This window comes from Corvus cornix, chromosome 3, assembly GCF_000738735.6.
Source record: "Corvus cornix cornix isolate S_Up_H32 chromosome 3, ASM73873v5, whole genome shotgun sequence".
Lineage (NCBI taxonomy): Eukaryota > Metazoa > Chordata > Aves > Passeriformes > Corvidae > Corvus > Corvus cornix.
In genome coordinates, this window is record NC_047056.1 from 42124572 (window position 1) to 42150594 (window position 26023).

At 42.3% G+C, this 26023-nt stretch overlaps 1 protein-coding gene across 1 annotated transcript in view; it reads left to right on the plus strand.

The window, feature by feature from the left end:
- Positions 1–26023, plus strand: part of PGBD5 (piggyBac transposable element derived 5) — a 72230-nt gene that overhangs the window by 18338 nt on the left and 27869 nt on the right. The window contains 2 exon segments of the mRNA XM_039568691.1: positions 11937–12364; positions 20439–20573. Of these exon segments, the coding sequence (XP_039424625.1) occupies positions 11937–12364; positions 20439–20573 (563 nt within the window).

The following is a 26023-nucleotide window of genomic DNA, read 5'->3' on the forward strand; positions in this document are numbered from 1 at the left end:
TAGAGAATTGAATTTTCCTTGTAGAAAACGTTGTGGTACTGGATAAACACCAGTGTACCTCACACATACGTTGGGCACTTCCTTGCCAATGGGGAGTGTCCAAGGCAAGAAAGCAACTTGTAAGAGCAGCTCTATGTGAATTGTTACACATCTGCTGTGTAATTCAGTTGATTTTGATGGCTTGGCTGACTGGGCTGTATGGAAGATTCCATTTCTGCCTTTTGCACACTTACAGAAATGTGTATGTCTCCTTACTGGTGTTTTGATTTTAAGCCCATAGATTTGAATCCATACTTTAAGATTTTGAATGCCTCTTCCATTATGCTGATTATGATTGAGGAAGGTGTAGGTGTGGCATGCTCATACCTGTAGATTGTACGAAAAGAGCAGGGAATACAAGTTCCAACACTTTCATGTAACATTACACTGTCTTCAAAATGAAAGAGAAGAGCAGCAGACCTCCCTCCCCAGTGGTTATGGCATTTGATCTGTATTTACCTGCTAATTAGGTATTCCTTGACAAAAGGAGAAAGTGTGACTGTAGATGCCAATACTGTGTTAATTCACATGAGTCAGTGCTTGGGAGCAAGGGAGAGAAGTGGAACAGGACCCAGAGGGGGTTGGAACATCTAATTTTGCTTTTTGAACAGCCACAGGCTGGCCAAGCATAGGTGCAGATCTTTATTCTGTGACTTACAGCTGAATACCATACAGATGGACACACTGCTAACCAGTGCTGGCCCAGCTGCTTGTGCTATCTGACAGCTATTCCTTGTCTCAGAACATGTGACCTTGGAAACAGCAGTTGTAGACTTGAAAAATTCATACTAACATATGCCTCATCTCATCACTTCAGTGAATTGCCAGTGGAATGGGAAACTGAGGTATGACACTGTCTCAAATACGCAGGAGGAAGGGTGGGGAAAGTAGCAGAAAAGTGGACCCTAGGGAAGGTTGAGGTCAGATAAGAGTGAGCAGTTGGGGAACGCTGAGAATTTGCAGAATGGAGCAAAGGAGAGCAGGCCATAGGTCCTAGTGACAGCCTGAGACATGATACACCAGAAAAACTGATGATATGGTTAGCTGGAGATAGTAGAGCGTATCAGTCACAGAGTCAAATATTCAGGGAGGCTGACTTTCAGTTTCTGAACTCAGGAAATAATTGCTATAGCTTGATGGGCAGACAGTTTGGAAGGGAAGTACCACTTCTCTCTGAGCAGCAGTCAAAAGCCACAAGCCCTTCTTTAAATGAAAACTTTTCCGGTTACTTGTCACCAAGTAAATACACTCCATCATATTAAATTGTAAGCCAGCCTGATATGAAAACAGCAGCTTACATATTTTCACTTTAAGAAAATTAGTCTGAAAGTATATAAGAGCATGCAGGACAGGACATGGGGCTAGGGTTTACACAGAAAAAAAAACCATAATGGAAACTTCCATATTACTAGGTTAGTAAAACTTTACCTTAAGCATGCAAATTGACTTTGCCTAGGGGCTCTGATTGGTCATTGGCTTTTGTTCCAGGCAGATTTTTTCAAATTGTGAAGGATTTTGCTCTGGTATAGTCATCTAAAGATCTGTTCTGAACCCTGCTGTGAAGACTGCATGCTTCTATAAGAAGAAGGCTATAGCTAGCAAATGTGAAGCTCCAGTCACTGAGGTTTCCAGCTATAAATGTCCTAATCTGTGGTTACAGAGTGGGAAGCTGTTACTTCTGTTATGATAATGCCCAGAAGCTTCTGTAGAAATCCGTAATGTGAAGTGCTTGACACTTTGCAAACAGAAGGACACGCTTTGCAGTAGTTATTCCCGTGTTCCTAATTTAAATTTACCCTGCAGGTGCATCCTGTATCATTATACCTGCAGATTCAAAAAACTGGTGTTTGAGTGTGGGATTTTTTATACCAGAGAGATTTATTTGCTTTGTCTTCCACTCCACTACTTAGTATGACCCAGATTTCATCACCAACAACCTTTTTTTTTTTTTTAATGTGAACACGCCATGAACTTCTTTGACAATCTCTGCTGTTTGAAATCTCTGTTGCTGCTAGGTCCATCATGAGAAATACAAGCTACTTTCTCCTTTTATAATCTAAAGTATGTTCTTAGAGTGATTCATTCTTATGAGATCTTTCAGCTTTTACTGGTTCGTATGTTGGCAGTCCCCAAGAAGCCTGGACAAGTTGACCTCTAAGTGTAGCTGTGATCTGGTGTTCTGGGTGGCTACTAGGAAGCAATGCCTCTCTGGTGACCTCCCGTCTTTTCTCTGCCTGATCTCAAAATACAGCACACTAAGCCTGTGTTTGAAGAGGTGGACACTGGCTCCAGAGTGACAAAGCATCTCGCCTGAAAGGCTGTGGGGGAAAAGTACACAATGCTTTTCTCTGCAAACCTAGTTCCGTGGGTTGGTTCCTGCTCCGCACAGCACGGCGTGGGCTGTGGTGGGAGCTGGCTGCCCGGAGCCAAGCAGTTCCGCAGGCTGCGCGCAGGAGCTGAGCAGAGGTTGCGGGAGTGGTGCTGTGTTGCTGAGGGACTGCTGCTGAGGGTGAGCGGTGCTGTGCCACTGAGGATCCCACTCAGACTTTATGCACTGTTTAGCTCTGAGCTGTGTTTCTGGCTTGCTCTCTGCAGATGCAACTCCCTGAAAACTTTCCCCTGGGGTACAGTGGCTTGTAAATACATTTGTGTCACCCTGAAGTTAACACAGGCAGTACAAGTAATAAATCCCATATTTTTCACAAGTGACTGTCTTTTTTTTTCCACTCTTGATTGTTGAAGAAGTGTACTGACTTCTTAAAACTGGCAAGTTGTGGGTTTATAAGAGTTATTAGGAAGCCTAAGCACTTGCAATGCTGTGGAGTGTGTCATGTATCCTGCATGTGGTAAGAGGATTAGGGATGTTGATGTACATGGTGTATAGAAGTCATTTATTGAACTTTCCAGCTGCTTGCCTGGTTTGAGTTGAGATGTTCAGACAGCCTGCAGCACTGGTCACTTCTTAGGGCAGGCAGAACAAGGATGGAAAAAACCAGTCTAACAACAGGGGCAGGACTAGAAGAGCAAAAAGAAACAAAAAGCACACAAAGTGATACTGTGCATGTGTAAAGGAGTCCTGACCCTAGTAAGGATTGAAAATGCATGACCTCCACTTTGCATCTTAGGTGTCCTAAGAAAACATTAAGACTTTCATCTGCCTCTAAGCCTAATGCACCAGCAGAGAACATGTGGCTTGTCCCAAGATTTTTAAGGGTATTGGGGAGGAACATGGAGAATATAAAGTGAGGGAATTACAAGTTTAAAAGCAGGTGTGTAAGTGCAGATGCAATATGGAGTGATGAGAGCTCCTTTGCCTCCTAGTCTGCGGTGATGACAGTAGAGAAAACTTTTCTTACTGGGCAGTTGATGAAACTCACCTACAAATGCAAGTGCACACTTTTCTACAGAGAGCAGTAAAATCCAAGGGAGGCTGGTACAGCCTAAAACAGGTTTGAAAAAGCCTGAGTATTGTCCCCCTGCAGCTCCTGTCACCAGCCTCTTTGGCAGATTCCAGTTTTTGAGCTCTTCTAGCAGAGCTGCAGCATCACCCTGCTCATCACCCTCTCCCAAGTGGGTGCTGCAGTAGGTGCTTACTTCTGTTTGTGAGAAGTAGCACTGAATACTTTGGGGACTATGTGCTTACCCTAACAACTACTCTCTGTCTTCTCCAGGAAGAGCCTGTTGCTGCTGGGAAGCAATTGCAGAGACCAGTACTGTAGCTACCTTAGCTCATGTGGGATGGAGATGAATCATTAGGAAGTTCTGTACTGAAATTAATGTTAGCATGTGATAAGGTTATCTCTAATGCTTTAGTGAACTGTCTGGATTTCTGGTTGCTATATTCTTTTTTTTATTCTTTTTTTTCCTTTTTTTTTTTTTAATAACTAATATTTGAACAAACCTGAAAGCCATTTCTTTGTGAGACTTGCTCAAAAACTGGAGGTTCATTTTTAAATGGCTTGTGTGTGTTGTGTGTAAATGGCAGGAGTTGATGTGAAGGCTTTCAGCATCTCATTAGTTGGGTCATTTGCTTATTGAGTTCTATTTACAAAAGATAAAGTAAATATTCTGATGGTTTGCTTGGAAAACATAACAGGCTGTTTTTTCCTCCTTCAAACACAAAAGCCCTACCTTTCAAGGCAGGGTTCTCACATCCAATATTGCTGATGCTTATACAGGTGGATTTTTATTCCAAATTTCTGGAAAGGAGCAAGTTGCATGTGGGTAGTGGTATTTGTGAACAGTGTGCACTAGAGCAGACCAGGAGCCTGGGACAGAAAGATGGGGTGGTGGGATTGCACCTGCAAGGGTTGCCTGTGCAGAGGAGGGGTCCCCCCATGGAACCATCCCAAAGCAGTCTTTTGGGATAGAGTTATGTAGGTCACCCTGCTGGTAATGGAAGTTGTGCTGACATAAAACTATCCATGCTGCTTTGTACAGTTATTTCATAAATGTGCACAGCTGTGCCTACAGACAGATGTGTAGCTACTATGTGATCTACTAAAAGCTGTATTACAGATAGTGTATGAAGTCAGCATATCGATGGTTGTCTCTAATCTGCTAGATATGCCCAGTGTCATCTGGGCTGCCAGGAGCAGTGCAGTAAAATGCTAATAGAAAACTACAGTGGCAAAAGAGTGCAATGGACTATTGCCATGGAAGCTGCTGCAGCAGGAATTCCCCTGAGGAGGAGTATATGCAGTCCCACAGCTAAATAATGTGCAAAGAATTATGTAAACTGACACAATATGGTACTGCTTCAGCATTGACTCTTCTGCTTTAAGGTCTTTGGCTTTTGGAAATTATTTTAACCATAAGACCTTGTACCAGTGTTTTGGGAGGTTCTGTTGGGTGTTGGGAAAATGGTGATTGGCAGGTTGCAAGATCTCACCACAGAAATTAAGTGTATAATTAAAGGTGTCAACATCAGCTGCAGTGGGCTTTTTATTCTTTGTACTTGTCACAGCTTGAAAACTTTGTAGCTTTAAAACATGGTGGCAAACACAAAGAAATACTCTCTTAATTAAACAATTTTTTGCCATGGCTTAAATCTACAGCAAGGCACACTTCCATGGAAGACTGCCACAACATGTCTGGCATGTTCTTATTTTCAGACCAGTGCTGTTGGTGGTACAACATACATTTAGTCAATGGGAAAGGTGTAAGACCTGCACGATTGGTCTCTTGAAAATGCCCCGAAATTTAATTGTTCTTCTACAGTGTCTTATCACACAAGGTAATTTACTGAGTGACAGTCAAAATTATTTACCCTTGGTATCCCAGTCTCGATGCCCCACTGAAGTTCTTCACCTTTTCCAGGCTGAACTGCCAGCACACAGTATGGAGGAGGAATGGACAGGGTGCCTTGGTTATCACCCCGGTCTTTGCAAGGTCAGTCACCATCACATCAGGGGAGGAGACTGTCTTGTGTTTGGTGAAACAGGTGCATTACTTGTCCCTGACCTATGCCAGCTTGCCCTGCTACACTTAATGCTCAAGGGTTTTGCTATAATACTTAAAAAAACTGAATGAGAGTCTGGATCCAGTACACAGCATGGAAACAAGCTAAATTGCAGGAATTTCCTTAGTTTGCTAAATACTTCATTAATTTTACTGGTTAATTTAAATTTTACTATTTTATTTACTAAATAAGTTCTTTATTTAATTTATCATTAACTCAGTGCTGCTTGCTGTGGAGGCCAGGGACTCTTAGGACCAGAGTCAGCATGGAGCAGCTCTGTGCTGGTTTTCAGTCCACTTTCATTTGTCCTTGGATTGCTTCTAGACACAGTTCTTAGTGCTCTCTATGGATAGAAGTCAGACTGCAGTCTGTGGATCGCTTTATTGCTGACGCTCTGAAGAAAACAATCCTTTTTAATGCCGGGGAGGGAAGAGAAAGTGGCCTTTTACTGAAGCTGTTTGGAACAATTTTTTGACTACGGTTATTATGTGCAGGCGTGGAGGCATTGTCAAAGGCTTATTTATAAGGTTGGAAGAGTGCAGTCAAATCTTTGCTAAATAGCTTGGAATAAACTTACTGAAACTAAATGTAGAGCAGAAGTACGGCCACTTAGCGCCTGTGCAAGGGTATAAAGTAAGTTTCTGTGAAGGTGACCTTGCAAAAACTTACCCAGAAGCCTGGACTGCTGAGAGCGAGCCCTTATAGTCTAAGAAGAGACCATCTTTGGAAGGACTGTGTCCAGTTTCTTCTTTCTAAACCAAGAGTGTCTGCTTGGGAGTTGTTGGCTTTTTTTAACTGCCTCCTCCTAGGCTGGCTCTCAGCTCCAAGCAATGCCACAGTATGGATCATGTTTTCATCATTTATGTTGAATTCTTCTGCAAGGCAGTCATTAAAGGAAACTAAGATTTGTTTACCAAAATAACAGATGCAGACATCTACTTGCCCAAAATACTGGTCAGAACCACAGCTGGTATAAATTAGGATGATGCCTTTGGCTTAGCAAAGGATGCCTGTCACTGAGGCTTTGGTAGCTTTTTCTAATGAAGATGAATAAAAACATGCAGCATAATATCCTAAAGACCTGGATATTTGCTGCCCAATTCCTACAGGAGAGCGGTCTCTGAAATAAACTTCAGAAAAGAAGTGGTACGTGAACTTAGTTCAAGCTGTCTTGACAGGCTTGTCGTAAGGCCGTCAAACTCGCTATGGTTTGAGGATGGTCTGATGTACATTTCCAGGCCATTAAGAATAGAGCTGAAATGAAAACGGATATTCTGGCAAGCCAGATAAGCTCCAATGCTTCCAGAGGTTACATGAGGAAACTTAGTGTAAACAGAAATTCTGAAAAATCTCACTTGGGAAATATTAAAACATCATTTTTTGTTTCCTTGCCTTTTTAAAAATCTCTTTGTATTGCTCTCTACACATTGAAAAAGGTGAGAAATTGTTTTAACTGTCTTTCATATTTTATGAATTGACACCTTCCATGAAGACATCATGATTTTTTTGATGGATGTATATTTTCTGACAAAAGGCTTTTGTCAGCATTTTTTGATGTTCTCTAAATAAGACCCAAAAATCATGTTGTGCACTTTTGCAAAGGTAACTTGTCAGGAATATAAGAGTCTCTAACTGCTTAGACTTAGGAAAAGGGAATTAATTGGCTTTTCAAACCCTGGTTTTTGAAGGCTGTACCATATGTTGGAGGAGAAAGTACTTCCCAGCGGCCAAAAAAAGTAGTTTCTGGATTGATTTTTTGTAGGTAGGTATCTGTATATAATACAGTTCATGTGCTATTCTCATGGGTGGCTATAAATTGTTAGATTTCTCCTCAAGACAATAAAATTACTTCTAAATTCTTGAACTGATACTTCTACCACTCCTGTTCCTGATTTGGGAGTACTGTTTGCCAAACTGTTAATGAAGTTGCATTAATTCCAAAGTCAGCCATGATTGGCTCTGCACAAGGTTTGGTTACAAACCACATAATTTGGGTTATCGTGCATATGGTGACACCTGGGCCTGTCAGCGTAATGGGATATTTTATCATGGACCTCGATTGCACTTTGAATGAGAACAGAGTCGTTTGCACCGCAGAGCAAAAGAACTTTCTTTGACTGCATTTTCTTCTTATATATCTGATTTATCCTGCCCAAAATGACTGACCTTCTTAAGATTTGGATGCTATATTGTAAGCACTGATAGGTTACAGTATGTTTTGAAACTTTCAATCTTTTGCCAATTTATTCTTAGTTTGTGTTTCAAACTTCATTCTGAGTCTGTGAACTCTGAGCTACTAAATTACAGGTTGGTGATCAGAACAGAAAAAATGGGAAAGGATGCATGAACCTGTTAAAAATGCTCTCAAATTACTTAATTCTGCAAACCAGTTAAGTAAGGAAAAAGCATTTAATTTGCTTGGAGTTCTTTTTTTTTTCCTAATGTGTTGCTCAGTGAGGAGTACTAGAAAGGGAATGAAGCAGGGGGAAGAATGTGACCGGTGGGGATCCATCCAAGAGAGAAAACCAGAGATTGTAGGAGGACATGCAGAGGCTGCCTGAAGTTCCACCTGAACTTTTTCTTAAATCTTTCTGGGTGTTCTGCAGTGGATATATTTGCTGAGAAGTTGAGTGTGCAGCCTGCTCTCTTGCTAGCCATCAGAGCCAGCGAGACAGCTGCAGTTTGCCCTGAGCCGAGTTGAGCCAAAATGGGCTCTGCAATGCACACACTCCTGAGGGCGACGTGCCAGCCTCTTGCCTCTGCTTCACAATCGGATCCCCAGTACGGACACACAAATGGCTGTTCCTGCTTAGTTTTTTTCATTTATTTTGCGTCTATTCTTACAAATGGAAATGTCTCTCTGTGGGAGACATTCCCTCTGAGTACAAAATAGAAAATGGAACCAACTAGTCAAAACAGCAGTAATGACTTGCAAGGCGGTTGCTGTGGAGAGCACATGCAAGTTTTTTCTGGCAGACAGGGTGAGAAGGAAGAAGAGCTTGTGTGTGTATGTTGTACCATAATGGAAGTTGTTTGTTATTTTCCACATCCTACAAGGTCACTCAGAGCAAGCCCAAAGTTCTGCTGCTGGCATCTGTGCTGCCCAGTCAGAACTTCACTCAGTAGAGCTCTGTCCCTGTCCTGACTGTGCATGGAATACTGGATCTGGCTGCATGTTTGGACACTCCAAGAGTGCTTTTGCGCTCTGTCTCTGCAATTTGTATTGGAAGCCCTGATTGGCTTTTAAAGCAAAAAACCCTGTGAAAGTAAATATATTCTCCATGCAAACACTCTATAGCAGAGGAGAGAGAACAATCTGAATTTTACATACCAGTCCTAATTGTATAATCATTCTGAGAATGGACAACTGGGCAAAGCCATTCTTTCATCTGAGTGAGTAAAGCTTTGAAAGGTAAACAGTGTATGTATGAAGCACTGAACACTTTTCGTATCAGTATTTTCTGGGTAAGTGCCATTTAAGTCAATGTAAAAATCCTTAAAAAGTACAAATTAGCTATTTAAGTTCCTTATGCAGACAGTTGGCTCTCTCTATGGGATATATTTGTGTACTTAGAAAGTAATATTTAAATATTTTAGGCTGGTCATTAACTATGCAAAACTCAATTCATGTTAAGAATTCAGTTCTTTTCCTACTGAAATTCGATGTTGCTCTTGTTATATTGTGTATCAGTAAATTATGAATCAGTTGTGCTCACTTTGCTAATAAAGGCTGTTTTTTAAGACAATGAGATTATACAGGAGCTTTCATAATTTTATTTAATCAACAATTATGTTGGTGTTTGAGTCAGAAAGTGATTCAGCTTGCTTTTTTAGAGCTGTGTGGGTTCTGTATGACCAATGAGATACAAAGCTTGCATATTTATTTCAGGAAGGAGAGGAGGTAGCAGGTTCTCTGTGGCTGAAGGAGGACTATTGGGTAAGAAAGAATTGCCAATTCCAGTATACCTGTCAGGTTTCCATAATCACTTACCAAGGTAAACTTATGCAAATACTGAAAGTTTCATTGCACCAAAATTATATTTTTGTGCTTCTGACTGCTCTCACCTCCATAACGATGGAGTCCAGTGTGTACCTGTTGTCCATATCCACAAGTCTCAAGACAAACCTATTTCACTTTGTATGACATAATGCTTTATGAATTCTTGTTTGCTGTAGACAAGATTTAAAATATTACCCCTACTCCCAGCTTCTGCTTCTGAAGACAAGAATTTAAAAACTGTCTCTGTGTGCTACCTGGAAGGTTGCCTGAGCACTGGAGTTGAGTTCAATAGCTACTCAAGATTTCATATATAACTAGGAATACACTCTGTCCATGTGTTGTTATCAGAAAACCATACCTGCTGTAGAGTAGACCATCTTTTGTGAGCTGTAACAGTCAAGCCAGTTCTAGCAAAAATAAACTTCCTGATCAAAAGAAGTAAACTTTTTGTTAAATGGCTTTATTATTGCACTAGCAGTTAAGGTTAAGTAAATATATCTATTCTAGCCCCATAGTTTCCACTTGATAATGGAAACCTTTTATCATTTAAACTGAAATTTTCTCTTCTGTCCTTACCAAAACATGGTTTGTGTGGGGCTCTTTCCTCTGGCCTTACAATAGAGGAATGTGCTTTCCATTGAAAGTTTCTCAATCTCACAAATTAAAACTGGAAAGTAATCTTTAAATAGATGTTTTTTTCCCAGTGCACTTATAAAAAAATCCAGTTTTGTTTGGGTTTTTGGCATTCTTTGCAATCTGAAGGTTTACTGTTTCAAAGTCTTGATGCTATTTTTGCTGTCCTTTCAGTAGCTTGAGTTCACCCAAACTTTAAGGCTTAAGAGCAAGTCCAACCACAGTATTTGCATAATTCCTTGTAGTTCTGTTTCATGGAAAATTTCTGCAAGCTGTAGTTATTGCTGTAACTAGGAATGCGAACTGAGATACAGGGGCCTGGAGAATGCGACATGACCAACATGGTTGTGGATCTTTGCAGAGCCTGGCTGTGGAATGGTCAGTCTCATGCTCTGATCTAGCTGGGAGAGCTGAAGCTGAGATCCAAGCAGCCTTGTTGTGCGAGAAAGACTCGCTCTTGTTAGGCAGAACTCCAAATGAGAAGCTGTGTGCTGTTTCCTTTTGATTAGGAAGAGTGTTTCAGACAGTCCCAAGGCTGAAGGCTGCTGGACTAAGGTGCAGTATTTCTTGGATCCAACTCTTGGTTTGGGATTATACTTGTGAGAGTCTTTATCACAGGGGTGTAGAGCTGCTTTTAAGCGCTCCCCTGTGTGCTGGGTTTGGAGAGGCTGCTCCTCAGGGTATTGGTTTTCACTGCTTCTGTAGAATAGAGAGTGTCCCCTGCCCTTACCTGGTGACTAAAACACTACCACGAGGTGCAAGCATGAAAACTACTAGTTTTAGAATGGAGCTTGGTTAGTTTGTGGGCGGGATTAGAGGAGAGGGGGCTCTAAAGACTGGTGTCTGCATCCCTGTTATTGCGGGTTTGACGTTCCTAATTTGGCTTAATGTAATCTGGTGTCTGACTGGCTAACCTTGTAACACTGAGCCCTTAGAGCCTCCTTTCTGGGGTTTTTTTGCCCTCCTCTTATGGAATAGTTGAAACTGGCAGAGAAGGTGCAAGATGAGTGAAATGCTAGAGTAATGACAGCATGGGACTGCAAGGCTTATTACATTATGGGAGGAAGAGGACCACTGCATGCATTGTAGTGCTAAAAATATTCCCTGTGACGTGAGACAGTGACACTAGCCACATGGTAACTGTGACTTGTTCTGGTAATGTGCTTCCTTGGGGATGTCAGAGTGCAGGATAAAACTCCAGTGTGGTGGCAGAGACACAAAACTCAAAAACACATAGACATGACCTGTATGTGATTCTGTGTGGAGCAGAGGCAGATTTGAAAGTCATAGAATTTATGACAATGAACTAGGCAGGAATTAGAGGTACAAGAGAAATGGTAGGATCAGGTTCTAGAGCCTAGGAATCATGTCATCTGGAATGAGGGCAGCACTGTCTTTGGAGGACTCACACTGTCCTTCTGGGCTGTTTGGAGGGAGGTACTGCTTTGACACACGTAGGGACAAATAAAAGACAATCCAGAAAAAGGCCAAAACAGCTGCTGAGGATAAAAGTTGCAGATAATGTGTAAGTGGAGAAATAAAATACATGCTTGTCTCACAGGCCTGCATGCTGCAAACTAATGAGTGTGCAGAGCAGAGGAAGAAACTTTTCAGAGTGTATAGTATCATATAGGAGGAAGAATATGGGGGAGGGAGGGGAAGTTTCCTGATGAAGTCTGTCAGACAGTGGGTACGTGCCATCATTTGCATTAGAAAAATTAATCATGCTTTTAATTTCTGGTGTTGGACATGCCTTGTGGTGATCAGGAGTGTGCCTATCTTCCCTTCTCACTTTTATCCTAGGTCCAACACGAAAAATGCCCCTGACTGCCAGTGCCATGGACTTTTTTCAGCTCTTTGTCCCTGACAATGTACTAAAGAATATGGTGGTCCAAACCAACATGTATGCCAAGAAATACCAGGAGAGGTTTGGTAGTGACGATGCCTGGATTGACGTCACCTTGACAGAAATGAAGGCCTTTTTAGGCTACATGATATCAACCAGTATCCACCACTGTGAGTCTGTTCTCAGCATCTGGAGCAGTGGCTTCTACAGCAACAAGAGCATTGCACTTATCATGACACAATCACGGTTTGAGAAGATTCTGAAGTACTTCCACATTGTGGCCTTCCGCTCGAGCCAGACAACGCATAGCCTCTACAAAATTCAGCCTTTTCTGGACTCTCTGCAGAATGGCTTTGACTCTGCTTTCAGACCTTCACAAGCCCAGGTAAGAATTAATCTGTCGGCAGGGAACATCTGACCTGTGCGCTCTGGTTGTCTCACTGTGACAAAAAGTGCACAGCACAGCTGCCTGGGGAAAGAGCTGGGGCTTCACAGTGTGAAGCTCTGCTGTGGTGCCTCCATGAAACGAGAGAAAGCAGCACTGTCCTGTGCGAGTGCTCATCAGTGTCTGTCAGTGCAGGCACCAAGCCTGTTTCAGTGGAAATGGTGCTCTCTGAGCTGGAGCTGTTTGCTTTAGTGGCCTAAAAACACCTGGAGTCTTCTCAGTGAGGCTGGCACCAGTAGGTTTTGCTGTCCTGAGGATGGGAGGTTGCAGGTTGTGCAAGGGCAGAAAAGGCAGAGCTGGTGCTGCTGGGCTGGAGGGAAGACCAGTAGCTGCTCCCACTGCAGATTGAGTTGAATGGAGGAGTTGAGTTTGCTGAGTGACTGTCCCTGACCTTAGCGATGGGTGCTTGTTTTATGGTCCAGTAACACAGCTGCTTCCTCACAACTGGAAAGGGGTACAGGTGAAAATCTTTTAATATTCATCATACTCTATTTAAACTTTGTTCAAAATAAATGATCTGCTTTTGAAGCTGTTGCTACTGGTCGTGTTCAGAACTCTGGAAAGAAAAAAGAGTAAGCATGAAATATGTTACTACTTGACATAACTTTTCAATCAATTCTCTGTTTCCAGAATATAAATATTTCACTTAGGCATTTGGAAAGGGTGTTGTGCCCATAGTCCTCTTTTTCTTCCTGTTTCCCTTCTGAAGCATCACATTTTTGCCTTCTGCACAAAATTAATGAAGACATAGATGCATCACATCCATTGAAGTGTGCCTAAAATAAATGGCGAGTGATTACAGTTTCTTCTATTTTATTGACAATAAAAATCATACCTATATAACTCATGAGAACACAGCTGCCTAAAAAGCTGTTAAGGTGGAGAAGGGAGGAGTGTTCTCACTAAGCCATGCAAAGTGTGTTTCCATTAAGACAAAACAGGCAGTGAGAAACACAAAATTGTTGGGACTGAGCTCTTACTAAGGTATGAAATCTAGTCCTTATGGCTGCTGAGTTCAATGGGCAGAAGATAAAGGCTTCAGAAATGTGATCACTCTGTCTAATGTGAATGCTTATAATGGTGTGCTGTGGCACACACTCTGAGTGCAAGTCCATTAAAGGATAAAATTTGATTTGCATGTATATCCCTTCTCCCATTCTCCATCCTGAGCAAGGCTTGAGAACTGAATTGACAAAATCACAGCACCCTGTTTGCAGTGGCAAAACATCTAAATCTTCACAAGCAAAACACATTCTTATTCTGAGCTTGGTAAGGGGATGCTACTTAAAAAAAATAGGGGGGAAGAAGTAGACACAGCCCAATTCTCTTCCCTCCCCTTCCACTTCTCTGCTCCTTTGTCAGTGTTTACGTCAGTGATTTCTATGCGGCATGTTTCAGTGATTTTGCATGGAACAAAAAGCACTAAAATACAGCTTCAAAAATAACCCTGTGAGAAAGAATAAGGTTTTGAATCTGTTGTTAAAAATACCTTAGTGTACCTCTGGTAGCCTACTGTTCCAGGCCTCCTCCTGAAAGGAGCCTTGTGCGTAACATCCTCCTGAGTGCCATCAGTCAGGGCTGAACACTACTTGTCACAAGAGATGAGGACCCCATCTGCTCAAAACAGGAGGAAAGAACTCTCCCTGCAAATTGTCTTGAGTCCAGACTGCAGTAAACATCAAACCCAGAATGCCCAGTGAAAAATACCAGAAATAATTAAAAATAATAACTCAGTTGCACAGAAACAAATTAAAAGATGAGGGGAAAGAGCCATTTAGATGGGCTTTTGGAAGTTCTGCCTGTGAAAGCCAGTTGGAAAGGGGGGGCCAGGTTTCTGTAGTCAGGGATACCTGAAATCCCAAGTTCAAACTGGATTTGTTGCTTGAGGTACATCTGTATCTTAAACATGAGACTTGTGGTACCTGGGTGGCTTGTGGCTGACCCATGAGCTTTATGCTCCCTTCTTGTAAGTGGCATCAAACAGCTGAATCACAGCTCCTGTTGGATGCAGCAGGGCTGTTTGGGCTTATGGGTAGGCTCGTTACTGACTTTCTTCCTCTGGCAGTGTGGACTCACAGAACACAGATTAGGAAGATGCCATATTTAATTCACCCCTATGGACCAAGCAGGGACAATCTGCATCCAGCAGGCGGTACATCTGCCATTACAGTTATTTCTTTTATAGATCTGATCTTTTCTTTTTGGAGAGCTAGAAAAGATTCTTCAAGTGGAACTTCTGTCAGAAAATACTTAGGGGTTTTTTTTCTCATCTGTGACCCCTCCCCCTGCCCAAATTTGCCTGTAAAAATAACACCACAGTTGCTATGAAAGGAAACAGGGAGAAAGAACTATGCCAATATACCAAACCAGAGAAAACAATCTAGTGAATTATAACTATTTTGCTAAATATACTGAGCAAACAAAAGGAAATAATTACTCTCCAGCTTATGAAGGATTTGAAAGCCCAGAACATTTTGTGTATCAGCAGTGCTAGCTGTAGTTTCTGAAGTTAAAAAAATGGTGTTCTGACCTAGATCGGTAAAAAAAAAAAGACAGGAATATTCTCTGCATCTTATCCCTCCTCAGCATCATCTGTATAAATAAGCACTGCCTCTACCTGAGCAACAAGAGGTGGAGGTTTGGGTCTGTTCTTGGAAGCAGTGTTGTTTCTTCGCTACTTAGCTTTGTAGCTGTGCTACTGTCTGCAAGCCTGAAGGCAGGGAGGATGCCCTGCCTGCGCTCAGGAGGTATAGAGCGACAAATTCAAGGGTACTCACCTGCCAAGGATATGCACTGAATTCCAGAAACCTGAGGAGTTCAGTGAAAATAACATCACTGCTCAAATACCCTTCTGTGCCTGCTGAGCATTTATATGCTTGTCAGCAGGATGTGACTAGACAGCATTGCTGTGACTGGCTGCCCCTGACTGGTGTGGGAGAGGTCAGGAGCATAACTCCAGGTACTCTCTGCTTCCCTCTGCCTCTAAAGTACCTTCTCTTTGGTGTCTTGGAACCAAACAATTTTGCATCTGCCCAGTGGAATGTCAGCTGGGAACAGTTGTCTTCTTATCTCCAGCAGGAGTGAACCCCCTGACAAAAAGACAGATGTAAGTCCAATCTCTTGCTCCAAGGGCACAGTGTTAAACTTTGGCCAATTACTAGGCAACTTGTTTGTGTTTCACTCTTGGTGGTATCGTAGGGTACAGCTAGGCAGTTTCAACATAGCTCTTACAAACCAGCTCACAGCTTTAGATGGCAGCCTCTTTGAAAACACAGAGGGACAAAAACAGGCTGGTCAACTTGTTTTTGTGTCCTCATGATTAAATATTCATTTGATATAGGGTATTTCCAAATTATAAGATCTTAGTCGTGTTTTACCTCTGTATTTCAGACTTCCTGTTCTCAAAATTATTCTTTAGGAGTTAAGGGTGCTGGTCCCAAACCAGAACCATTCTGTCTTAGGGCTTCTTTGAGTGTGACACAAATACATAAATATTGAGAGAACACTGGCCAAGTATAAGACATCAAGCAAGAGAAAGACAGACAGAGGAGCAATAAGAGTATTGAGCAGCAAGGTAAATTTCTGATGTCCTGTAACTCTTGGCCAGTTGATCCTTTGGTGAAGCCAGATTTTAGGGAGAGTTTGGCAACAGAAAATGATGGAACTTCATTGGTATTTTTAAATTACCTAATGGCAATGGAGTGCTGTAAGTACTGGCTTTTTGTTTTTAAGAGGATTGATTGGGCAGAGGAGCGTGGAATCATGGCTCCATTGGAGGTCGGAGTTAACCTTTGAATGATGGCAAAGAGGATCTGTAAAATGTGGATAGGCCAATCAGGACTTTGAAAATGAGAAGAGAAAGAATCTGTCTGATATAGTGGAGAAAAACTATCAGAGAGAAGTAAAGTGATGTGGTCAGTGTGATAGACTTGGAAAATGGCTTTCCAGCAGTAGTCTGTAGGACAAGATTGCCTTATGCTGAGTAGAAGTAAAACTGTTGCAGGATGGTTGTGGGTTTTGGATGTAAACTTGTCTGGGTGGGTGGGTTGTTACTCTAAAATGAGTGCCATTTTAGAGCTCTTACTCAGAAAGCATGGAAAATGCAGGCATTGCCTAGCTGAGAAGATTTTGCAAGTAGGAGGTAAAGACTGACATTCAGATTCACTAGCCAGTGATATCTGCAGCAGGAGGACAGGGACGTCTGCAATGACCAAAAAAGGAGATACTAAGGGTTTCTTAAGAGAAGGGAGATGCTCTCAAATGCAGCGTAATGTAATCAGAACTGACAGCTAGATATGCAAGCAGAGATGTCAGACACCAGCAAGAGAATTTATATTAGACATGAGGAGCTTTGGAGCAAAGAGGCAGAAGCATGAGCTGGAGGAATGACTGTGTGCATAAAGGTGCAGTTACCCGGGGACTCTGCAACTGGGTGGTACCCGCCAAAAGCCAGAGACAAGGCAAGCTGAGGGAGCTTCTCCAGGAGACAGGCTGAAGAGACAGCCTGTGTTGTGGATGGCCATGGATCTAAGGGGGAGATGTCTCATGGATAAGTTGATTCATTATCTAAGTGTATGGAGTCCAGAAATTCCATGTACAAAAGACATAGTGATTCAGGGATTTGTCTACAAGCCTGTTTGGGCTCTGGTGAAAGCAGGATGGGTGGAATTCTGGCATGGAAAAAGCATTGGAAATGATCTAAAATGGAGAAGAACGAAAGGCACTCCTGGCAGTGGCTATCTGTTTTGTTCTGTGAGTGAAAGATATTGTGTGATGGAGCAGTTGATAGAGTCCCATCTTGGAGTCCTGCCTCTGCAACATTTGGAGTGCAAATACATGTTGAGGGGAAAGCAAATGTATGTGAAAAAGAGTGAAAATTTGGCAGGTCGATGTCGCAGGGATAAGGATTACTATAAGGAAAAAGGAAAGGAAAAGAAAAGGAAAAGGAAATTAAAGGAAAGGAAAGGAGAAGAGAAGAGAAGAGAAGAGAAGAGAAGAGAAGAGAAGAGAAGAGAAGAGAAGAGAAGAGAAGAGAAGAGAAGAGAAGAGAGGAGAAGAGAAGAGGAAAAGAGAAAGCAGTGTGATGGCAGTGGGGGAGCAAAGCAACTAGATGAGGAGCTTCTTAGACCCCGAGAGAAAAGAATGGGGATGGTTTCTATGAAGAAATCCACAAGCTATCTTGCATCAAAGGAAGTCAGAATAGGAAGAGGGCAGCACTTGGGACTGAGAAAAAGATTGTGAAGAGGCGGCCAGGAATATGTGTAGGAGTCAATTAAGCCTGAAAGTAGATTTTTATCAAGGAAGATGAGAAGCAGGAAAGAATATACCATGGAGGCAGTAAGCTCAGTCCTGTAAAAGCGTATATTGCAGCAACAGCAAGAATGGGGAATAGGGAGGGAGGAAATACCACTTTGCATGAGGATTTGGCAAATAGATGGATTTGAGATACAGGAACAGCAAGGAGACTGAGAATGCAGGAGGGTGAACAAACTAATAGGGTGGGCCAGTAGCACCAGGGCTAACTTTTGTCCTAAAAACACCATGTCAGTGCCAGGAGCAACAAATTGCTTGCTTTGAAAACAAGGTGGGGATCAGCTGTTCCACCAGCAGGCACGGCCCGTACAGTGCCTCGTTTGCAAAGTTCTTTACAGCTGTTGAAGCAGTGGTTGCATTTGGAAGGGTGACAACACTTGTCCCCCACTCTCTGAAGGAAGCAGGAAGAACAAGCTCCAGGGTTTTCAGTTCATTTTCCTTGCCTGTCCACATTTTTTCTTTGCAGCAGCAGCAAACAGCCCTAGTCTGTTCACATTTTTATTCCCCCTTCACAGAAGTTGAGTAGGAACTTACAGAGAAATTATTTACATTCAGTACAGGGGAACAAAGGAGGGGAAGCTCTGGTTACTAGGGGAAGGCAGGGCTGAGCATGGGCAGGGAGAAAAGGAAGATGGAGAGAGGTTTTAAATATTCAGATTTGCTTTCTAAATGTAAGGCTGACAGGCCTTACTGTGTCATAGGAGGCAGAAAGAGTGTGAAGGGTAAACAGGACGCAGTAGAGCTGCTGTGAGGAGAGTTGATGCTGTGGTGCAGAGGGAAAGGAGCTAATGACAGAGGGTAAAAGATGTCCTAAGGTGATGCTTATACAGTCTTTTCTTTCTGCTGCTCTCCATCCTACAGCAGGGGAGATTATAACAGTGGAACCACACCACTCAGTGGGATCTGGCAGGTAAGAGAGCCTTTCCAGAAGCTGAGAAATTCTTAACCGTGTATCCAACCCTATCCCAAAGGATGTGCTCCTTCCCTCTGCACATGAGAGGCAGAAAGGCAAAAGTGAATGAGGGCACGTTTAATATTTGCAAAATACTGTCAGAATCCTCTGAGGCGGAAGTGGGAAATGCCCCAGATGGTCTTTAGATAGGAAGGGCTGTGTTCTGTGTGGACCTTGAGAGAGGAAGATTTGGCTTCAGGGCAGCTGCAGCTGGAAGAACAAATATCTTTGTGTGCAGCTCTCCTTGCTCACATCTGTGTTTTGGTATATAATTTGAACATTTCACAAGAGTGCTTTCAGATGGTCCTGTGAATGTTTCATGAGTTGTTAAGGAGTGTGTATAAATGACAGTGTGCAGCCATCACTGTGTGGGGAGGGCATGGGTGCCTATTTTGGGCTGACAGAGTGATGTTCAGCAAACATCTTGTATTCATGAGGCCAGCAGCTGTTCATCTCTGCTGCTTAACTGCTCACCCACCACATCTCTCCTACGAGCATTGCTCCCAGGTTTAGTGCAGCTTTGTTCTCATTTCTGCCACTGACTGCATGGATGTGCACAAAAGTAGCACACGTGCAGGCGTGGAAATGCTTCATCTGAGGATGGGAGCCTCTTCATACCTGTATCTGAGCCCGCTTCCTGGAGGGATGGTCACTGGAAAAGAACAGACTCCTTTAGATTATAACCCATCTGACTATTTTGCACATCTGTACAAGGGTATGAATTATGGCCTGCTGGGACTGCTTTCCCCTCGTGTACAAGGAGGGGAGCCTGCAGTGACTTGCTCTGATTTAGATGTACATGTCTGAATTTGGTCAGCATTTATCAGCTGTGACCTTTCAACAGTTAGCAAGTCTTTGTACTTTCACAAGTGGCTTGCTAGGCAACTTACACATCATGCAGTCAGGTATGTGTATGTTATGCACAGCTGCCTGTGAGCTGTGGGCATCTGCTAGTACTTTTCTGTAGGTGAGTTCCACAGTGTGATACCTAACAGTTTTGCTGGTGAATTAATGGAGAGAAGTGTAACGAAACAGTTACAAGAACCACTTACAGCATCTGGATGCAGAATGCAGAAACTGCTTCACTTTCACAGGTCTTCGTTACTTGCTCCAGTCTGCCTTACCTTTTTCTATTCCTGCCTCTGGTGCTTTATACTTGTCTCCTTTTGTCAAATTTTTCAGCTCCTGAGGCAAGAGAGACTTCCCTGAAGCTGCTGCTGCTGCCAGGAAAAATATTTTCTGTCTCTTCACCACCTCTTTAAATGGCAGCATTTTTCTCCCTTAACTTCTCTTTCTCTTTATTATGTGTTTTCCTTTGCTGTAACCAAGGAACATACTTTACAACATATTGTAGGGGATGTTTGGGTGGAAGACATTCTGCCAAACAAGATGAAGCTTATGATGAAGCTTGGAGAAGGATGCTGCCAACAATCCACTCTCCCTGCCCCATCCCCTGCGTCGTTTTGGAGGGATGCTGAACTGTAGCTGATACTAAGAAATGAGAGCTGTGCCTTGCAATGTTTCCAAACCACATGTAGAGCAGCTATCCATAAGGGAGTGTGCTTGGCCAGGCTTTGGTTTTTGTTGGGTGGTAGCATCAAACAGAAGTGAGTTTGCTTCTTTGTTTGGAGTGATGCACACAAGCACCGTGCAAGGGTTGTATTTCCTTGAAAGAAGTTAAAGCACCTTTTTTTTAGCAATCTTGTATTCTTCTATTTCTTTCCCTGCCTCTTTTCTTGCCACTTGCAGGTACTACATGAGCCCCTGATTGATGAGGATCCAGTTTTCATTGCTACCTGCACAGAGAGGGAGCTGCGCAAGAGGAAAAAGAGGAAATTCAGTCTTTGGGTTCGGCAGTGCTCGTCCACTGGTTTCATCTGCCAGGTGGGTTTTACCTCTTCAAATGTCATGATTCAGTTCCAGCAGGCCCTTAAATGTATTGCAGGACCAAGGGTAACAGTCACTTCTCTTCATTACCCTGCCGGGGGCTACAATCTGCGTGCAGGAGGCCTCTGACTCCTGTGGATACAAGACCCAACGGACAGTGATGACAAGTTCCTGATACTTTGTTTGCTGTATGATTTAACTGAGAGTTTCTGTCTCTGATAATGTCCATCTGGCTGCCAGCCCTCAGCTAATTACATTGAAATGCAGTTAAAAGGTCTGTCTGTTTGTATATCCTAAGTTTATCTGAATGTCTGAGTACTGTGACTTATGTCATTTTTTTATGAATCAGCTTTTCTCTCTCCCTAAGTATGACACTGCAACTGTGATAGCCAACAGTGTCCAATAGACTAAATCAATACGGTATCAAGATGTCAATTTTTCTGTGAGAAATATATTTGTGGGGGTTCCTATTACCTATCTTTTCACACATCTACCTCTCTATCAAAGAAATAAAATCTGGTGTGACTTCAAGGTGAGATGTAAGCTGGAGTGAGAGACATGTTGAAGGGTTTGTTTTTATTATCATAAGGCATTGGGAACTTCTTTTCAAATTCTCAGCTTCCTCAATTGCTGATGTATTTTGAGAGCCCTTGAAAAATCTGGTCATTTATGTTGTTACTTAGAGATGAGGGGGCAGATGTTTTCTAATATTTCTTTTTCCCAAGAGCTCCTGTGAGAAGGCTGTCCCCCGCATGTTCCAGAGTGGTGGTTCAGAGGTAGGATGTGCACACTGCTTGCTCAAACTGAATGCATGTCAGAACAGGGCCTGCGGATTTGCTGCAGTTGAACATTTGTTCAGAGCAGAATTTAGTTGGTGAATCATTATGACTGTTTGACTAGCTGTGCAGGAAAAGAGGCTCACTGGGAACAGAGGTTTGTGTTTTCAGCAATGCTCTTCACTCTGAGAAGAAACTTAGGATACTACATCTTCCATCTAAATTTTAAAGCAGCTGTTTTCTCTGATACAAAATAGATTCACCTTGTGAAGCATCCTTGGAAGTTTCTGCTCTCAAGGCTCTTAGAAAGTCATTTGCTATATAGAGGCAGTGTCTTTGATCTCCAAGGAGAACTTCACCAGTCCCACACGCAGTTTATTACTGAAGCGTATTGGGTACAGCGAGCACAAAGTCTGCTCATCTCTCTTGCCATGCTCCCCCCAGCCAACTGCCACAAAACTAATAAGTCTTCAGACAAACCAGAGGTTTCAGATTCTGAGCTATAATTATGTTGCACCTCCCGTCCTGTCCACTGAGAGACTAAATTAATGGAATGTCAAATTAAACAGAATAGATGCTCAGCACCACCCTAATCCTCCCACTCCCTTAATGAATTAGATACTCATGCTTCGCTTGCATCCGGATGACGTCCAGGATTATCTTGCCAGCTGCCTTCTATATTCATTCCATGACTTGGCTGTCGTTATCAACGTGCTGAAATGACTGGGTGAAAGGGACTTTAGGGAACTGTGACAAAGAATATGCCTTCATGCTAAAATGGAAAAACCTAATCTGGGGAGGATGGGCATCTTCAATTATGATATGCTTGAAATGCTATGTTCATTTATGTGTCATGCTTACAAGTGGTCTTGCAGAATCCAAAGCACTTTTTCAGTGGTTATTTGGTTTATTTAGGGTTTTAAAACAGAGGTTTTGTTTCTTTCCCTATGTTTAACAAATGGAGAGAATTGATCTAAACCAGAAGAAAATCCAGTGTTTTCCCTTCATGTACACATTTTCCTTTCCATCTCTTGTGAAGCTGCCATCGTGAAGAAAAGACTTGTTGTCTGATAGTTAAGGACTGACCTGTCTATCACCTGCCAACCGTTGGAAAAACCTTGCAGCACTTACTTCAAAACATGTAGACATTCTGTAATACTGTCCAGGTGAATTCCCTCCCTCACTGCTTCCATGTGATGGCATTGAGGTCCTTTTATTCAAGATAAAATAGGACAATCAACACTTCATAAATCAGCATAATTCAGTTTCAAAAATCTGAATAATATGTATCTATAAAAAGGTGAGCCAGCCCAGACGGAAGACAGGACGGAGCTATGTATGACTGGTTTTCAGGAGTGGAAGGAACCTCAAGAAGATTGTGATGCTCCTGGCCAAAAACAAGGTCCTCCAATCCTGAATGATAAGCCTGATGTTAAAAAAAATCTCCATTTGAGGAAACACCTTAGTTTTCCCAGTGTGCTGCTTTGCCTACAATGAAAGGGATTGGTTGGTTTGTTTTCCTAATGTAGAATGGATATGCCACATGATGAGTTACTTTGTGAACTCAGCTCACAGGTCAGCTGTTAATGTTAGGAGTTTCAGCTGTTTGTCTGCTCAAATTCCTGTTCCTGCTTGTTCTGTGAACAAAACTGAATCACATTTTTGGGTATGAGTAAACACTTCTGTTTGATGGCTCATCATTTGCTTTTTTTAAGGAAATGGTGTTTGGTTAAAAATCTAGCCCAATAAGCCATTCATGGAACAGAAGTGGCATAAAACCCAAGTGCTGCTTGTGGACATAAGGTGCATAGGCTTATATAGCCATAATAGAAACAATGTATGAATATTAGACTACTTTTCTGTTTTCTGTACTCCAGATAACTTGACTGCACCCTGACAGTTAAGTCTTTGTTTTAAGATGGATGCCCAATTTCATATTATATCTCTGCTTCAGAAAATCTCAAGCAGAGCATCTCGTTGCAGTGAATAGCTTTGTTGCTGAGCATCTCTTCACGGTCAGCTGGCCAAGTGGGAACATGCAGGAAGGACACATCATTCAAACAATGTAAATACACGTCTGCCGCAGTTGGGAACACGAACAAAACCTCTCAGAGAGTTCAGAAGGGCTTCAGGAGATCTGACTTTGGCAAAGTGGATGGCAAAACTGCCCTGATACTGTTGCCTTTTTCATCTGCCCTTGACGCTGGACATCAAGGTGGCAGCAGCTGCTGGGGGAGAGGGCTTGGGCCTTCTAATTTCTTTCTTTCTAATTCAGGGAGGACAACAAACACAGCTTGCAGGACTTCAGGTGTCCCTCTCTGTTCCATCTTCTCTTTGCTTTTCTTGTTTCTTTCCAATCTATTTCCCTATATACTGCTTAGCACTTCTATTTCCCTACTTAACACCGAGACACTTTTAAAACCAATATTTTAATGTCTTGATTGCAGTTTAAATTATTGAAGTAGCTTAGAAATCTTTCTTAGACTATTTGCTTAGCGTATATTTAAATATTAAGTCATACTATGTAAATCTAAACTCCAGCTGTGTCAGTTTTTTTGTCAGTTCTTATTTCTTTTTCTCTGAAAATCTGGAATACTTGATTATAAAAATTGTTCATAAATATGATTGGTAGGGCTCTTTCTTATTTTAGATATAGCAATATAGCTCATCAAAAAATGATGAAGAGAATTCCCAAATACCTTATCAGGGCTATTTATTTTGTCCTGGTGGGACATATCATGTGCTCTCTGCATTTCTTGTGTGGCTCAAAAGGAATGAACATGGTTATGAGTAACTAAGTGATGCCTAGTCCTTGCATAGCTCCTCCTGCACAAGAAAGTGTTCTGATCATTTGCAGGTGAAGAAAGCACAGGATTCTGGTGAACCCCAGCACATGGAGAGCTGACAGAATAAGGTATTCCCATAGTGCCTCATCCTGAAGCGCAGACCCATAGTCCAAATGTAACCCTAAGAAGTCCCTGACCCACAGAGCCATCAATCAACAAGATGGAAGGCAGTAGCAGATGGTAAAGAGCACTACAAAGAGACAATCAGACAATATTAATCACTTTGATAGGCAGTAATAGAATTAGCTCATCAACGTAATTATTTGCTTAAAAAAGCTGGTGGTATGGTGAGGAAGAAATTACTTCATGCATGCATATATACTTTCCTAGTCATTGAGATGAATTTTATTTTCTGAGGCTATACTGGACACTTTTCACTTCCCACACCTCCTCCCTGCCCCCCAAAATATATGGGCTCTGCACTTGCTTTTATTCCCTGGCAGAAAATTCTTGCAATAATGCATTTCATTTTCATTAATATCCCTGTGCAATGTTACTCAGATTTATGAAGTCCTTTAGGTCCTTGTGCTGGGACTGACTTTGAGTTTCCACCTTCCACTGCTTCCCATGAAGTGATGAGTCAGAACAGAGTAAGGAAAACTACTGTGTCTCAGCAGCTTGAGTCTTGGTCCTGAAGAAACAGCAGTTTGCATGATAGCCGCGTTTAAAGAGTGAAACCTGGAGCGGGGTGGCCCCTGCCTGAGAGGGTAAGAAAGGGCTCTCTCCCCAAAGAGCAGCAGTCTCACTGAGGGGAGATGTCTGAGGTTGCTCCACAGATCATTGGCAGAGCTCTCAGTGGCAGGAAAAAAACCCTGAACAGTGTAAACACCATGCTTCTACAGTAAATGCTGTAGTTAATTTTAGACAGGGTAGCTACAGCTAGCTTAAATACTTCATAACCCTATTGACTTTACAGAGTAAGAACTTCCAGAATTTAGAGAAACTGAGGTTGTGCCCCAAAGAATTTATAATTTTACAACACACCACATAAGTGCATTCAGTCAATGGGAAAGGGAGGGGTAAAAAAACCTGGAGTCAGTTTTGTTTTCAAGGTCAGAGTTGCAGAAGAATTAGCCATCTGTGCACTTGTTTAATAAGCTGCTCAGAAATGTTGGTGTTTCGGCCTGTTTAAGTTCTGTTTAGAGATTAGTCTGAGCCCTTGCATTTCTTTAAACCATGTCCTGATAATTCCTCTATTGCTGGAACAGTTGCATCTGGAACACACAGATGTAGCAGGTGCTTTGAGGAGGTTCTCAAGGTCAGGCTTTGTCTGGGAGGGGATCCCAGGAAATCTGATCACCTTCATTTGTCAATCACTGGTGGCTGGAAAATCCTATCTACTTTCTTCCTCTGGCTTCCATCTGGCTCCAGCTTTTTAATGCATGTGGTTCTGTAATGTCAGCATGTGAGAATCCCAGATCTCAGTTGAAAGTCAATTATCCTCTTGCTCACCAGTGTTAAATGGAAAGGTATTCTTGCAGATGTGTGTTGGGCCAGACCTATTCATTTTTATGGAGTTTACAATCTTTCCATGTTTCTAAATGAATAGGAAAACCAGACCTAAATGTGATCTAATGCAAAGATCTCTGTCAGAGTTTGCATACAGTCTTAGTGTCTATTTTCAGGTGTGAATGAAAGTTATTTTTTAGTTCCCATCTGAGCTGCTTGGAGTTTATGACAATAAAACTACCTGTGTAGTTGTGTCCTTTCTGCAGCTGTTCTCACTCAGTGCAACTCTGCCTGGGGAAGCAGACTAAAAGCACCAGAGCCTCCTCTCTTATGCACTTCATAGGTTTGCCATAGGAGTGCCCCTCATGGATCCCAT